The 12846-nt window shown below is 42.1% G+C and overlaps 2 protein-coding genes across 3 annotated transcripts in view; one reads left to right on the top strand and one right to left on the bottom strand.

Annotated features, from left to right (window-relative positions):
• The window catches only part of LOC118381187 (lipopolysaccharide-responsive and beige-like anchor protein), a 223833-nt gene extending 219415 nt beyond the window's left edge, over window positions 1-4418 (top strand). For both annotated transcript variants that reach the window (XM_052513987.1, XM_052513989.1), the window contains 2 exons: window positions 2394-2545; window positions 2824-4418. In XM_052513987.1, the coding sequence (XP_052369947.1) occupies window positions 2394-2545; window positions 2824-2914 (243 nt within the window). In that variant the 3' untranslated portion in view covers window positions 2915-4418. The remainder of the gene's footprint in view (window positions 1-2393; window positions 2546-2823) is intronic.
• Window positions 4419-5263: 845 nt separating this feature from the next.
• Window positions 5264-11524, bottom strand: LOC118381188 (uncharacterized). The gene is made up of 3 exons (XM_035768143.2): window positions 11445-11524; window positions 11243-11353; window positions 5264-7856 (listed from the first exon to the last, which is right to left on the bottom strand). Exons 1-3 carry the CDS (start codon window positions 11508-11510, stop codon window positions 7011-7013), a joined length of 1023 nt encoding a protein of 340 aa, XP_035624036.1. The 5' UTR covers window positions 11511-11524; the 3' UTR covers window positions 5264-7010.
• Between the last annotated feature and the right edge of the window lie 1322 nt (window positions 11525-12846).

Raw genomic sequence — 12846 nt, 5'->3', positions numbered from 1 at the left:
TTTAGATTGTTTAATGATCCATTATATTAGTTATAGTGGTGGTATAAGCATCTAACACAACATTAGATTGTTTAATGATCCATTATATTAGTTATAGTGGTGGTATAAGCATCTAACACAACATTAGATTGTTTAATGATCCATTATATTAGTTATAGTGGTGGTATAAGCATCTAACACAACATTAGATTGTTTAATGATCCATTATATTAGTTATAGTGGTGGTATAAGCATCTAACACAACATTAGATTGTTTAATGATCCATTATATTAGTTATAGTGGTGGTATAAGCATCTAACACAACATTAGATTGTTTAATGATCCATTATATTAGTTATAGTGGTGGTATAAGCATCTAACACAACATTAGATTGTTTAATGATCCATTATATTAGTTATAGTGGTGGTATAAGCATCTAACACAACATTAGATTGTTTAATGATCCATTATATTAGTTATAGTGGTGGTATAAGCATCTAACACAACATTAGATTGTTTAATGATCCATTATATTAGTTATAGTGGTGGTATAAGCATCTAACACAACATTAGATTGTTTAATGATCCATTATATTAGTTATAGTGGTGGTATAAGCATCTAACACAACATTAGATAGTTTAATGATCCATTATATTAGTTATAGTGGTGGTATAAGCATCTAACACAACATTAGATTGTTTAATGATCCATTATATTAGTTATAGTGGTGGTATAAGCATCTAACACAACATTAGATTGTTTAATGATCCATTATATTAGTTATAGTGGTGGTATAAGCATCTAACACAACTTTAGATTGTTTAATGATCCATTATATTAGTTATAGTGGTGGTATAAGCATCTAACACAACATTAGATTGTTTAATGATCCATTATATTAGTTATAGTGGTGGTATAAGCATCTAACACAACTTTAGATTGTTTAATGATCCATTATATTAGTTATAGTGGTGGTATAAGCATCTAACACAACATTAGATTGTTTAATGATCCATTATATTAGTTATAGTGGTGGTATAAGCATCTAACACAACTTTAGATTGTTTAATGATCCATTATATTAGTTATAGTGGTGGTATAAGCATCTAACACAACATTAGATTGTTTAATGATCCATTATATTAGTTATAGTGGTGGTATAAGCATCTAACACAACATTAGATTGTTTAATGATCCATTATATTAGTTATAGTCGTGGTATAAGCATCTAACACAACATTAGATTGTTTAATGATCCATTATATTAGTTATAGTGGTGGTATAAGCATCTAACTCATCTTTTGATTGACTTGAGTTGGTATCACAAAATAAGCTAAACTGATTGCCAGGAATGTGCCAATATGCATTAAGTTCAAAACTAAGTTTTGTTCATTTCAAATATTTAGCATTTGAAATATACTCTGCCGGCTGCCCCACATATGGCTTGGATGATGAATGTTTTTGTTTAATCTTTTATCCGGTAATTGCACTTCTCTTCTCATCGTTCTAAGCCAGCTGTGACTGAAATAGCTGCATCCCATCTAACATACAGTATGTTAATGTGAAACCGCTAATTAGACTAACTTACACTAGTTATTACTTACAACATTTCCTTGTCATCTCATCAGCGTTCGTTACCTCGTGATTGATGCCTCCGACTGGCTTCAATTTCCAACTATATACTGTATGCATAAATATACCCCAACACAGAAGTTTAGTGTCGGGCCGTAGTGTATCCCTGTTTCCCTTGGGAACCCATTCAAGTGTAACACAGCCCATAAGTGCACAGGAAAACCAGATGAGCAGAATAAATCTCTCTCCACTGTGTCTGTGGGGAGCTGTAGCTTGTAGCACTTCAGGTGGATGGACTGCTGTTCAGTGCTGTTCGCCACATGAATGTTGTGAAATATCTGATTGATACTGTGCCTCTCGCTTGGTGCAGGAAGTGCTCACAGAGACTGTGATTGAAATAGCACACCGTGAGGTAGGTGGTGAAGTCACTGGTGTCCTAGACTCGGTCACTAAATCGGACCACACCACAAAGCCTATACTGATAAAGCTTTGGTTGATTAAGGAGTTGTTGAAGACACCTCGCTCTATTGGACAAATAGCAGACGTCAATATGGCGACAGGATTCCTCACTGGCCAATAAGCCCATGTTCATTATGCTTTATGATAGTGGTCAGCTCTGGTGTGGTGTGAGGGAGTTACACATCCCATCCAAATCTCTGCATGTATTAGCGCCCTCCAGTGGTAGGTGCAATAGGTTGCAGATCATGACGTTGTCCACAGGAGGGCGCTGACAGCCTCGTTGACAATGCAATAGAACAGTAATACAGAAATGTTCCCAATTGTCTTGTACATAACGTCTCCTGTCAGTCAAAGTGGTGCTCTTTCTCCTCTCCCATCAGGCCATGCTGCTGAGTCGGGACGGACAGTACCTGCTGACGGGGGGAGACGGGGGAGTTCTGTCTGTCTGGCAGGTTCACAACCTCAAACAGATGTTCACCTACCCTGGCTGTGACGCAGGCATCCGCTCCATGGCCATGTCCAACGACCAAAGGTAACATACACACCTGGACTCTGACGCTGTAATCTTCACTCACATAGGTGTTGTGTGGTATGAAGTTTTAGCACATAGGAAGAAATAATGGACTAATGATTAATACCATCTTCAGATGGGAAATAAAAAACCTTCCCAATCTAGAATGCACAGAATACCAAGATGAAGACCTTGGTGTTATTCACACAATGATGACAGACTTAATGTATGGCCTTAGTAAAAGCACATCATGTATGAGCCTTAACTCAACACTCCCTCTCGGCTCTGTCCTCTCCTAGGTGCATCATAACCGGCATGGCGTCTGGTAGTATAGTCCTGTTCTACAACGACTTCAACAGGTGGCACCACGAGTACCAGACCAGATACTGAGGCAGGACCACGTAACAACAATCCCTGAGAATCTGGTTAACGTGGGACCTACCTACTGCAATCCTGTCGCTCGATGTACTAAGGCACTACTCAATACATATTGATATCCTGAATGTATCTTAAGAGAAGAAAAACTGTCATTCTGTCGAAAGAAGCAAACTATTTTTAAAAAAAGGGCATTGCTATATTTTGTAGGCATATCGAAAATTTCATATATCTTAGGGTGGGGTTATATACCTATGGTTACAAATCTATTTTTAGCTTGTTAAGAGTCTATTTTCATCTCAAGCAGAGGAAAATAAGGGTTCAAAGTGGAAGTAGGTAGAAAAGTATATTTGCATCTATTGTCTTAAGAATCTATATATTTGTGTACTTAGGGGTGAGTGATTATTTTCAATAGGTGTGAAACGTGGAGATATAATCATTCTTTTGGTCATTAATATCCTTTTTTTCATGCTCTTTTTGCTACTGTGTGGAAACACAGGGAAATAAAATATGTGAAGTTTGTGTGGTGATCGAGCAGGAAGTTCAGTAAGTCCTTTATGTGTTCATGACTTGAGAGGGAATATATTCTATTAAATGTTTGTACCACACCTTTGTGGAAGCGGACAGATCTTGCCTTCCTGTGCATGAGTTGTCCTGATGGTGGCGTACACTGCACAAAGACTTGTCACATGTGTATCAGACAGTCATCATAGTAACAAGATGGCTACCGGTGTGATTAGTTTGCTTGTATCAACGTGTTGTCATGACGATCATTAGCTTTATTATGTTCTGTAACCATACTGATGAATAATATGTCTGTCAGTAAAAACAAATGTCATGGGCTACGTCCTAATTTTGTAAAATGGCGTCCCTTCATCTAATTTCCTTCATATTGCTTACTTATCACCTATCAGAACTTTACATGAAGGAGACGGGATGAGGAAAGGAAGCCATTCCAAATGGCCGACGTAGCCATGATGTGCTTCTTTGTATAACTTCTTGTTAGCTTTACCTCCTCTACTGAGGCATTTGCAGTACTTAAGCATATACTGTATCATATTAGCGATCGACACAGTGCCCAAACCATGCTAGGATCATCAAAGTATCTCATCCTGGCAAAGAGTGGTGCAGCGAAATGAGGGACTTGTCAGTCTGTGTGTCACAGTGAATATTCACGGGTTAAACCAGACCAGACAACCCCGGTCCTGGACAGCCAAAGGGTGTGCACTTTTTGGCTCAAGCCCAGCTTTAAAATACCCGATTCTACCTAATTATGGGCCTTCAGGTCCAAACTGAATTGAATCAGGTGTTTTGGTGCAGGGCTGGAACACCCGATGTGGTTCCTCCAATACAACGGTTGTTCATAAGGAGAAACATTGTGTTGGTTTGATCACGATTACAATGAAATGGCTACTACTGTATTTTCTATGTATCGCTCAATATTTTGGCAATCAATTTTGAATGAGTGTTTTTGACGCGTGATGAGTTGTGACAAATAAAATAGAATTTTTTAACTTGAGACCTTGTCTTCAATTGAACTGTTATTTGAAGTTAGACTGGAATGTAGCCAGGGGTGGGGTTGCACTAAGCACACTGTACAACTTCCTCACCTGGCTGCAGTCAAGGCCTAGGGAGGTAGGTTTAACCCAAAGAATGATAGAAGCCGTATTAGCACAGGTAGTATCATTGACAGCTTCCACCATTTCAATGTAGTTTACTGGATGGGAACTCCCATCGTCATTGGCTGATCCCTGTTGGAGTCATGTCCAACCAGGTCATCGGGCAGGATCAGCCAATTGCGAAAATGAAGATAGCCTCAATGGGGCTGCCCATGCTGTCAGACACAAAGATGAGTGCTATATCTCTATGGTTTTGTCTTTGGTTTATTTAAATTGAAAACTAGAAGGGTATAAACTTTTGCATAAAGACCATTTAGATGGTGTGGAAATATATTGCGCAACCTTCCCTTTAAGAGATGACGGTTGGAATCTTCACCAGGACCTGCTTGCTGCTCTCAATGTGGTTAAACCCCCCAACGCAGTGCAGGTGCTGCCATCACAGACCTGCAGAGTGGGGGGTTATGGGAGTCTGTGGGTCCCTAGCTTGGTTCCCCATGGGCTAGATCTGGTAACGGTTTCTATCCTGGTTGGCTCAGTAGGTCTGGAGCAAAACACGTCATCAAGTAGTGGTTTTCATTGGCAAATGGTTGGAATTAGGCCATGTTGTTGCTTCAGATATTGTCCACAGGAGGGCGCTGATGATCACATGGGTCTCAGTCACTTTACCTCATTGTGAGTGGCTTATATCTGATTTCTACACACCTTTATCAACATGGTGCCAAAGAAATAAAAACATGAAAAAAAACGGATTTGAATACTTTTTATTGCGTTTGAAGTTTTCCAATGTGCTCCTAATACATAATGATAAAGGAGTCACAGTGGCTAAATGTCTGTACAAACTAAAAGTTCTGGTCAAAGCTGACAGGAGTGTTTTTCCATACAGGTATCCAGACTAAAACTGCAATAAAAAAAGCAGTCTGATGATGACAGTGTAATTTGACTAAACATTACACAACAGAACAGCTACTATACGTACAATAGTACCAGCTTGACGTGTGTGTGTGTGTGTGTGTGAGAGAGAGAGAGAGACCTGTTTTGTGGGGAGGCAGAGGGAGGAACATGGCATGCAACTAAAGCCCCTTGGAGTAGTAGTGATGTGCATCGGAGCCAATATCAATATCCGAAGGGTTAAACCCTAACCAACTGCAGTAGGCTAGGTAAGAAGATATGGGGTCTTGCATCCCAAATGGTACCCTATATACCCCTACATAGGGTATTGGTCAAAAGTAGTGCACTATATAGGGAATAGGGTGCGATTTGGGACATAAACATGGACTTTAAAACAAGTGCATTACCATTACAGACAAAGACAACAGCAAAGTGGAACAGCCTCACGTTATTATCTGGTAAATCTGGACTGATAAATGAGTATATGAGGGGATAGAGCTCCCAGTGTTTCCTGTCAGCTGGTTTCAGAAAAGGAATCTAACTACTGGGTCAGGTTCATTAGGGCACACAATGAAAAAGGTTTTGCAACGGAGGGCGAAAATGAGCATTTCTTACAGGACATGTCCAGGAAGTCCCTTCCTTGTTTCTCTGTTTTCTTCCTGATGAACATTTACATTTTAGTCATCTAGCAGACGCTCTTATCCAGAGCTACTTACAGGAGCAATTAGGGTTAAGTGACTTGCTCAAGAGCACATTGGCAGATTTGTCACCTAGTTGGCTGGGGGATTCGAACCAGTGACCTTTCGGGGTTACTGGCCAAACGCTCTTAAACGCTAGGCTACCTGCCGCCCTGAACACACCCCTGATCTGGCAGCTATTTTGACAGGCACACCTCTCCTCATTGACACGTTCATCTTCTACTCTGTTGCGTTTCTCTTTTGGTGTTCAGCAGTTAAACACTACAGGCTCCATAGCGGACCAATGATAAACAGGCTTTACAGACAAGAGAAGAAAACAAACTCAAACCTTCAACTTTCATTCGGATGCCTCGTGTCTGTCATACAATACATACATACAGTAGCAGTTTATCTTACAACAGACAACAAGCACGCCAAATAATATACTTCTACCCATAATCAACATGTGTGTGTCTACCAACCAACCACAGACAATAAATAAAACATGATCAGAAGTCATTCCAGAAAACCCTGTCTGAAACCACACACACCAACTAGCCAGGCCTCGCTCTATTTTCTCCATATATAAATACACACATACCGTATATACAAATCAACCAAAATATACAAAACACCTCAACTTCCCTCTCGGAGCGTGGATATGATGGGTTCTCTAAAAAGATTGTACTGTAGGTTGTAGGAGCCATTTTGCTTGTTTTTTTTGCCATTTGCTGCTTGGGAGCCTAGGAACGATACAGCAGTGGACATCAGCTGTTATACTGTTACTGGGGATGGAGGTTCTATCTGTATCTAGCCCCCTACATGCGAATCATAGGTCTGGGGATACGGCGCGTGGAGGTAAGGGGGCTGGAAAGGTACAAATTAGACCATGGTCCAGCAGCCAGTCTTCTCATCCATCATTCTTTCTCACAGGTCTCTGGCAGCAGCTTCAACGTCAAGGCCCACCAGGGGTGATGGAGGGGTGGGAGAGGAGGGAGAGGAGTAGGTCAGGGGTGAGGGAGGGCTGGGAAAGGCAGAGGGAGACAGAGGGTCGGAGGGAGAGGGGCAGGTAAAAAGAGAGGGAGGAGAGGAGGGAGAGAGAGGGGCAGGAGGAGAGAGGGAGGCTTTGCGTTTGGAAGGTGATGAGTTGGAGGGGCAAGTAATAGGCTTATATGAGGCAGGAGGGAAGGCACAGGCATGGAGCTTGGTTGGAGAGGAAAGAGAAGGGGACATTTGAAGTTTGGTAGGTGAAGAGGGAGAGGAAGGAGAAGGAGAGAAGACAGGTTTAGTGTGTGAGGAAGGAGAGAGAGAGATAACAGGTTTGGTAGGTGAGGAAGGAGAGGGAGAGATAACAGGTTTGTCAGGAGAGGAAGGAGAGGGAGAGATAACAGGTTTGTCAGGAGAGGAAGGAGAGGGGGAGTTGTTGGGCCTGGTAGGGGAGGTAGGATAGATAGAGATGTTAGGCTTGGTAGGAGAGGAAGGAGAGACAGGGACAGAGGGAGAGGTAACAGGTCTGGTAGGTGTTGAAGGAGAGATGGGAGGGGATACAGGCACATCAGTCTGAGGACTCTTGGGTTCCTCCACTGGCAGGGCAGGCTTGGTGGGTGATGCCAACTTGGTGGGTACTGACAGCTTGGAGTTGGGTGAGACTGGTGAGGCTTGCTTGACTGGCATGGCTACAGGAGGGACTACTTTCTTCCCAGGCGGAGGTGGTGCTGTGGGCCTCTGGCTGCGACGAGTCAGCTGGATCCTCTTCTTATCTAGAGCTGTGTTCTGGTAGAGGTCAGGGGTGAGGGAAAGAAAGTCAGACCGACACTCACCTTCTGTACTGTACAATACAACAGAACCAAACAAGTAGGGAGAGACAGAAATAAATAACAGTGGGTCAATATATAATGGGAAGAGAAAACTGCCCCAAGATGACGTTCAACCTCACTGATCTCTGACAGTAAGGTCCATGGAGTAACATTTCTATATAATATTAAAAACAGTAGATAAAAAAATATATATATATATATGAACAGAAACAATCATAGATGGGATGATTTTACAGTGACAGACCCTTCACAGTAGACTGACCCAATACAGCAAATCATATCATCAATGCTCAACATGCAGTGTAAGGGAAAATGAGAAATTGTGCTGGAGAGATTTTGCCTCATCACAACCCAAACCAACTAGACACTGAAGATCACATCTGGAATTACAGATCATTTGGATTGCTATAATAATAACAATAATAACTACGTAACAATCAGAAGGCATCAAGATTTCCCATGTTCCCTTAGCTGAGTGAGTCTTCGTGGCGTCAGTGAAGAAGCAGTAAAGAAGCGTAGCCTTCAGTGTTAGTACATACCATTGCCTTGGAGCTAATTCAGAGGGTGGCAATGTGGGCGTGTTGTGGAGGGGTGGAGGGGGCGGGGAGGAAGCAGAGGGGACAGAGACTAGTCTTACTCACAGCTCAACAACATTAGAGGAGACACAGAAAGCAGGCCTGTTTGATTCCTGCTCTGGTGTACCGCAGCACTGCTGGTTTTCCTCTGTCCCTGGTAGCTAAGTGATCAGTTCATGCCATTGGTTAGCCAGAGTCCACTACTCACCTGGTTTCCAAGATCTAAATAAAAAGAAGCAGTGGGGTCCCACTGGGCACAGACGTCAATTCAACGTCTATTACACGTTGGTTCAATAGAATTTCATTGATATGACGTAGAAACAACATTGATTCAAACCGTTGTGTGGCTCTCCAGGCCTGGAATTGATTAGCCTAAAGTCTGCTATGACAGCCATCTATCAGGATGCTAGCAAGCTCAATGACAATTTTAGAAATCTTAACTTCTGGGGAGTACTGTTCAATGTTAAATCCAAGGCAATATTAGCAATTTTCATCTGTCTCTCTCATCTGGTGCAGTAGTGCAGTTTAAATGTTTGACCACAGGGTGGTGGTAGAGCTCAATGGAACAATTACCAGGAGATGAACTGTGATGTATCCAAAGGGCTGGGACAGCAGGTTGAAATGTTTTGTCATGAATCTTGTTCTGGGGGCAGCTCTGCCGAGTGGTCACTAGCTGGCACAGCCACAAAGTAATATAATCTCATTTTAAACCTAACCTTAACCACACTGTTAACCTTAATTCGTAACCCTATCCTTAAATTAAGACCAAAAAGCTCATTTTTGTTTTGCAGCTGGCCCATCTAGCGAAAATTGCGCAGTTCTGCCTCCAGAGCAAGATTCATGACAATAAATGTCAACCTGCCATAAACATGGCCAATACATGTAGGAGTAGGATCATGGCTTTACATAGACATCAAATATATTGTAAAATTGCCATAGACATTTAATGTCCCCGGGTTATTGTAGGGGCATTAACTATAAGAGCACTACTTTGGATGAGTGACAGAGACGGGGGCAAATTAAAAATTAGTTCAGCAGAAGCAATGAGGGCTTCTCTTAGGCCTAGTTAGTTAGCATGCCAAATAACCACCCAGCCAGCCAAAAACAACACAGAATACAATAACATGTACAAGTCTAACTCAAACATCTCTCAACACAGCAGTGACATCACTGTCAACAAAGTCAGTCCACACAGAGACGAGTTGATTGATGAAGATGGTTATGAGAGAGATAAAAGTGGAGGATGAGAGAGGGGGATGATTGAGAGACAGAAAATAAAAGAGGCCCCATTGGAGGAGAGAGGAGCTTAGGCAAATTACACGAGGGGGCAGAGCAGCCATGCAAACTGATTCAAGGCCACTGCAGAGTTACTGAGTTATTCTGCCCAGATCAATCTGTTATAGAGAGGCATTATTGGAGCTGGCAGAGGGGGAGAGAGTGGAGGATTGGGGAGATCGGTACCCTGCACTCAGCTCCAAAGCTTCCACTGTGGTCCTGGGATGAGGGAGTGGGATGAGCAGGAGGGGCGCAGGGATCTCCTTTACACCTCAAACTGTCGAAGGAGATTTACAACAAAATGAGGTTTAACCCTGAGTCAGGGGTAGTCCCAAATGAACCCTTGCACACCCCTTAGCCCATGCTAATCCCCTTCTACTGCTGCAGTGGGTATACTGGACCCAGGTGGAAGCAGACAGCATGTGTGCATCGCAATAGTCTAGAGAGGCTTCCTCTCATTGTCTCCATCTTCAAGGACCAGGGAAGGAGATGAGGGGAATCTAATTGAGATGCATCCATTGACAGACCTATGCTATATTGGTCGTGTATTCGCAGGCCAGCTCCAGCTCAATAGACCCCCAAGTGGACCAGAGAGGGGAGGTGATGTGTGCGGCAGATCGAGAGGAAGTTCACCACCCACAAAAGGAAGTTACATAACTGTGCCAGGAGGTGCATAGACTTGTGGGAAAAAGCTTAAAAACAGATAAGGATGGTAGGATATGATTAATGTACTTTGGAGTCACTGAGAACACTGCGTCAACACTAAAACACCACATTTGTACTGCAAGGATGAAAATGTGTTTTAGAGATAAGATGATGAAACAGGATTTATCCGTGTGTAATCCCAGGGGAAAGCATTTTGAATAAATGTTGCTCTCTTAAAACCCTCAGTGATATGATTACATGTAAAGAAGTTGTCCATTTCTTACCTTTCCTGTCAGATAATCTCTCATGTTCTTTTAGATCAAACTCTTATGTAACCAACTGATTAATAGTACTAGATGTGAAAATGGTTATTGTTTGTTTGAAAGTGAGTAGGTGTAGTGCTGAATTGACGAACATTTGTTACAGCTTATGTTGGTTTCCAATCAATCTTGAAATGTAAGCGGATGCCAATAAAAATAAAATCAGGAAGCTTCTTTTAGCTTTGTTTTTGGTTCCTTCAGAAAACGACTGATGGCAAGTAAATCAGGCCATGGTTGAACATTTCTGCAAATATCAAGAATCTACAGACGAGGACTCTGGGGTGTCAATGTACGACAGATGGTGGAATACAGAGAGTTCAGATGAGGGAAAGTATATGGAGATACACAATGTGTGTATTGGAAACGTGACCAGAAAATAGAGAGTAGTTGGTAGATAGTTGGTAGAGAGTAGAGGGTCGTGACTGAGTGCTGTTGTGTAAACGGAGTAAAACAATGTGTGTATGGATAATGGGACCAGAAAACAAATGATGGGTTGTGATAGTGAATGTTGTTGTCTTGTTCCTCACCATGATGACTGACACTCCTGCTGTAGTTGTGCTGGGCTTTGGTGCTGTGTTGAAGTGTGTTCTCAGTTTACCTGACACCTCCATCTTCATGTTGTTCTCCATGTTGTCATCCTGTAGAGACACACACACATTCTCCTTTATGGTCCTGAACACACACACACACACACACACACACCCACACAAAGTCCACAAGACAAGTTACCGTGACCCAGGGATGAGAGAGGATGTCCTGTGCTGTGTAGCGAGCCTCCACGTTCACCTGCAGCATCCGCCCAATCAGCTCCTAGAAAACACATCAGGCCATGCATCAGCGGTGACTTCTTCAGGGTCCAGTCCCTCTCAAGTCATGTCGTCGCAACTTTACCTTGACATGTCATGTCACACAGTGAGAACAATGTACAAGTGTCACAGGAGGACATTACAAACAGTGTTCCAGCACTGTTTGGCTACATTCACTGTGCCTCCAACCAGGGTCAGGTTCATTAGGGCTTACCATAACAAAACGTACCAAAATATTTTGCAACGGAAAACGAAAATGAGCATGTCTTATTGGACAAGTTCAAGTAGTCCATGTCAGTCTATATCAGTCCATTTTCTACTCTTCCAGTAACTAATGAATAGACCGTGACTGCAGCAGGCTGTTGAGATCTCTAGACGTAGGCTTTTCTTTGTTAAGTCGAGGTGCCACTGCAGCAGAGGATTTAATTAGTAGTTCAAGCCTTGCTTTGAAATAGCTGCTGTCACGGTAACACATGGTGGTCATTTAGGGAGTGAGAGGAGGGAGAGAGAGACATTTAAATTCTACAACCACCTAAAAGGAAGCAATCCCTAAACCTTCTATAACAAACCATCCCCGACAGAGAAATACATCTGGAGAAGAAACCCCTAAGCAAGCTGGTCCTGGGGCTCTGTTCACAAACAGATCCCACAGAGCCCCAAGCCAGCAACACTATTATACCCAAATAAAATATGAGAAAACAAAAAGATCATTACTTGGCCCTAAACAGAGAGTACACAGTGGCAGAATACCTGACCACTGTAACTGACCCAAAACGAAGGAAATCTTTGACTATGTACCGAAAGACCGCCGTAGGCAGACCTGGCTCTCAAGAGAAGACAGGCTATGTGCACACTGCCCACAAAATGAGGTGGAAACTGAGCTGCACTTCCTAACCTCCTGCCAAATGTATGACCATAATAGAGACACATAATTCCTTCAGACCCACAAAGAATTTGAAAAAAAATCTAATTTTGATAAACTCCCATATCTACTGGGTGAAATACCAGTGTGCCATCACAGCAACAACATTTGTGACCATTTGTGACCTATTGTCACAAGAAAAGGGCAACCAGTGAAGAACAAACACCATTGTAAATACAACCCATATTTATGTTTATTTATTTTCCCTTTCGTACTTTAACTATTTCCACATCATTACGACATTGTATATATACACTGTACATAATATGACATTTAAAATGTCTTTATTCTTTTGGAACTTTTGTAAGCGTCATGTTTATTTCACCTTTGTTTATCCATTTCACTTGCTTTGGCAATGTAAACATTCCATGCCAATAAAGCCCTTAAATTGAAATTGAACATT

This window comes from Oncorhynchus keta, unplaced genomic scaffold (genome assembly GCF_023373465.1).
Source record: "Oncorhynchus keta strain PuntledgeMale-10-30-2019 unplaced genomic scaffold, Oket_V2 Un_scaffold_14865_pilon_pilon, whole genome shotgun sequence".
In the NCBI taxonomy this organism is placed as follows: domain Eukaryota; kingdom Metazoa; phylum Chordata; class Actinopteri; order Salmoniformes; family Salmonidae; genus Oncorhynchus; species Oncorhynchus keta.
Note: the sequence above shows the minus strand (reverse complement) of the source record. Positions and strands in the feature narration are given on the sequence as shown.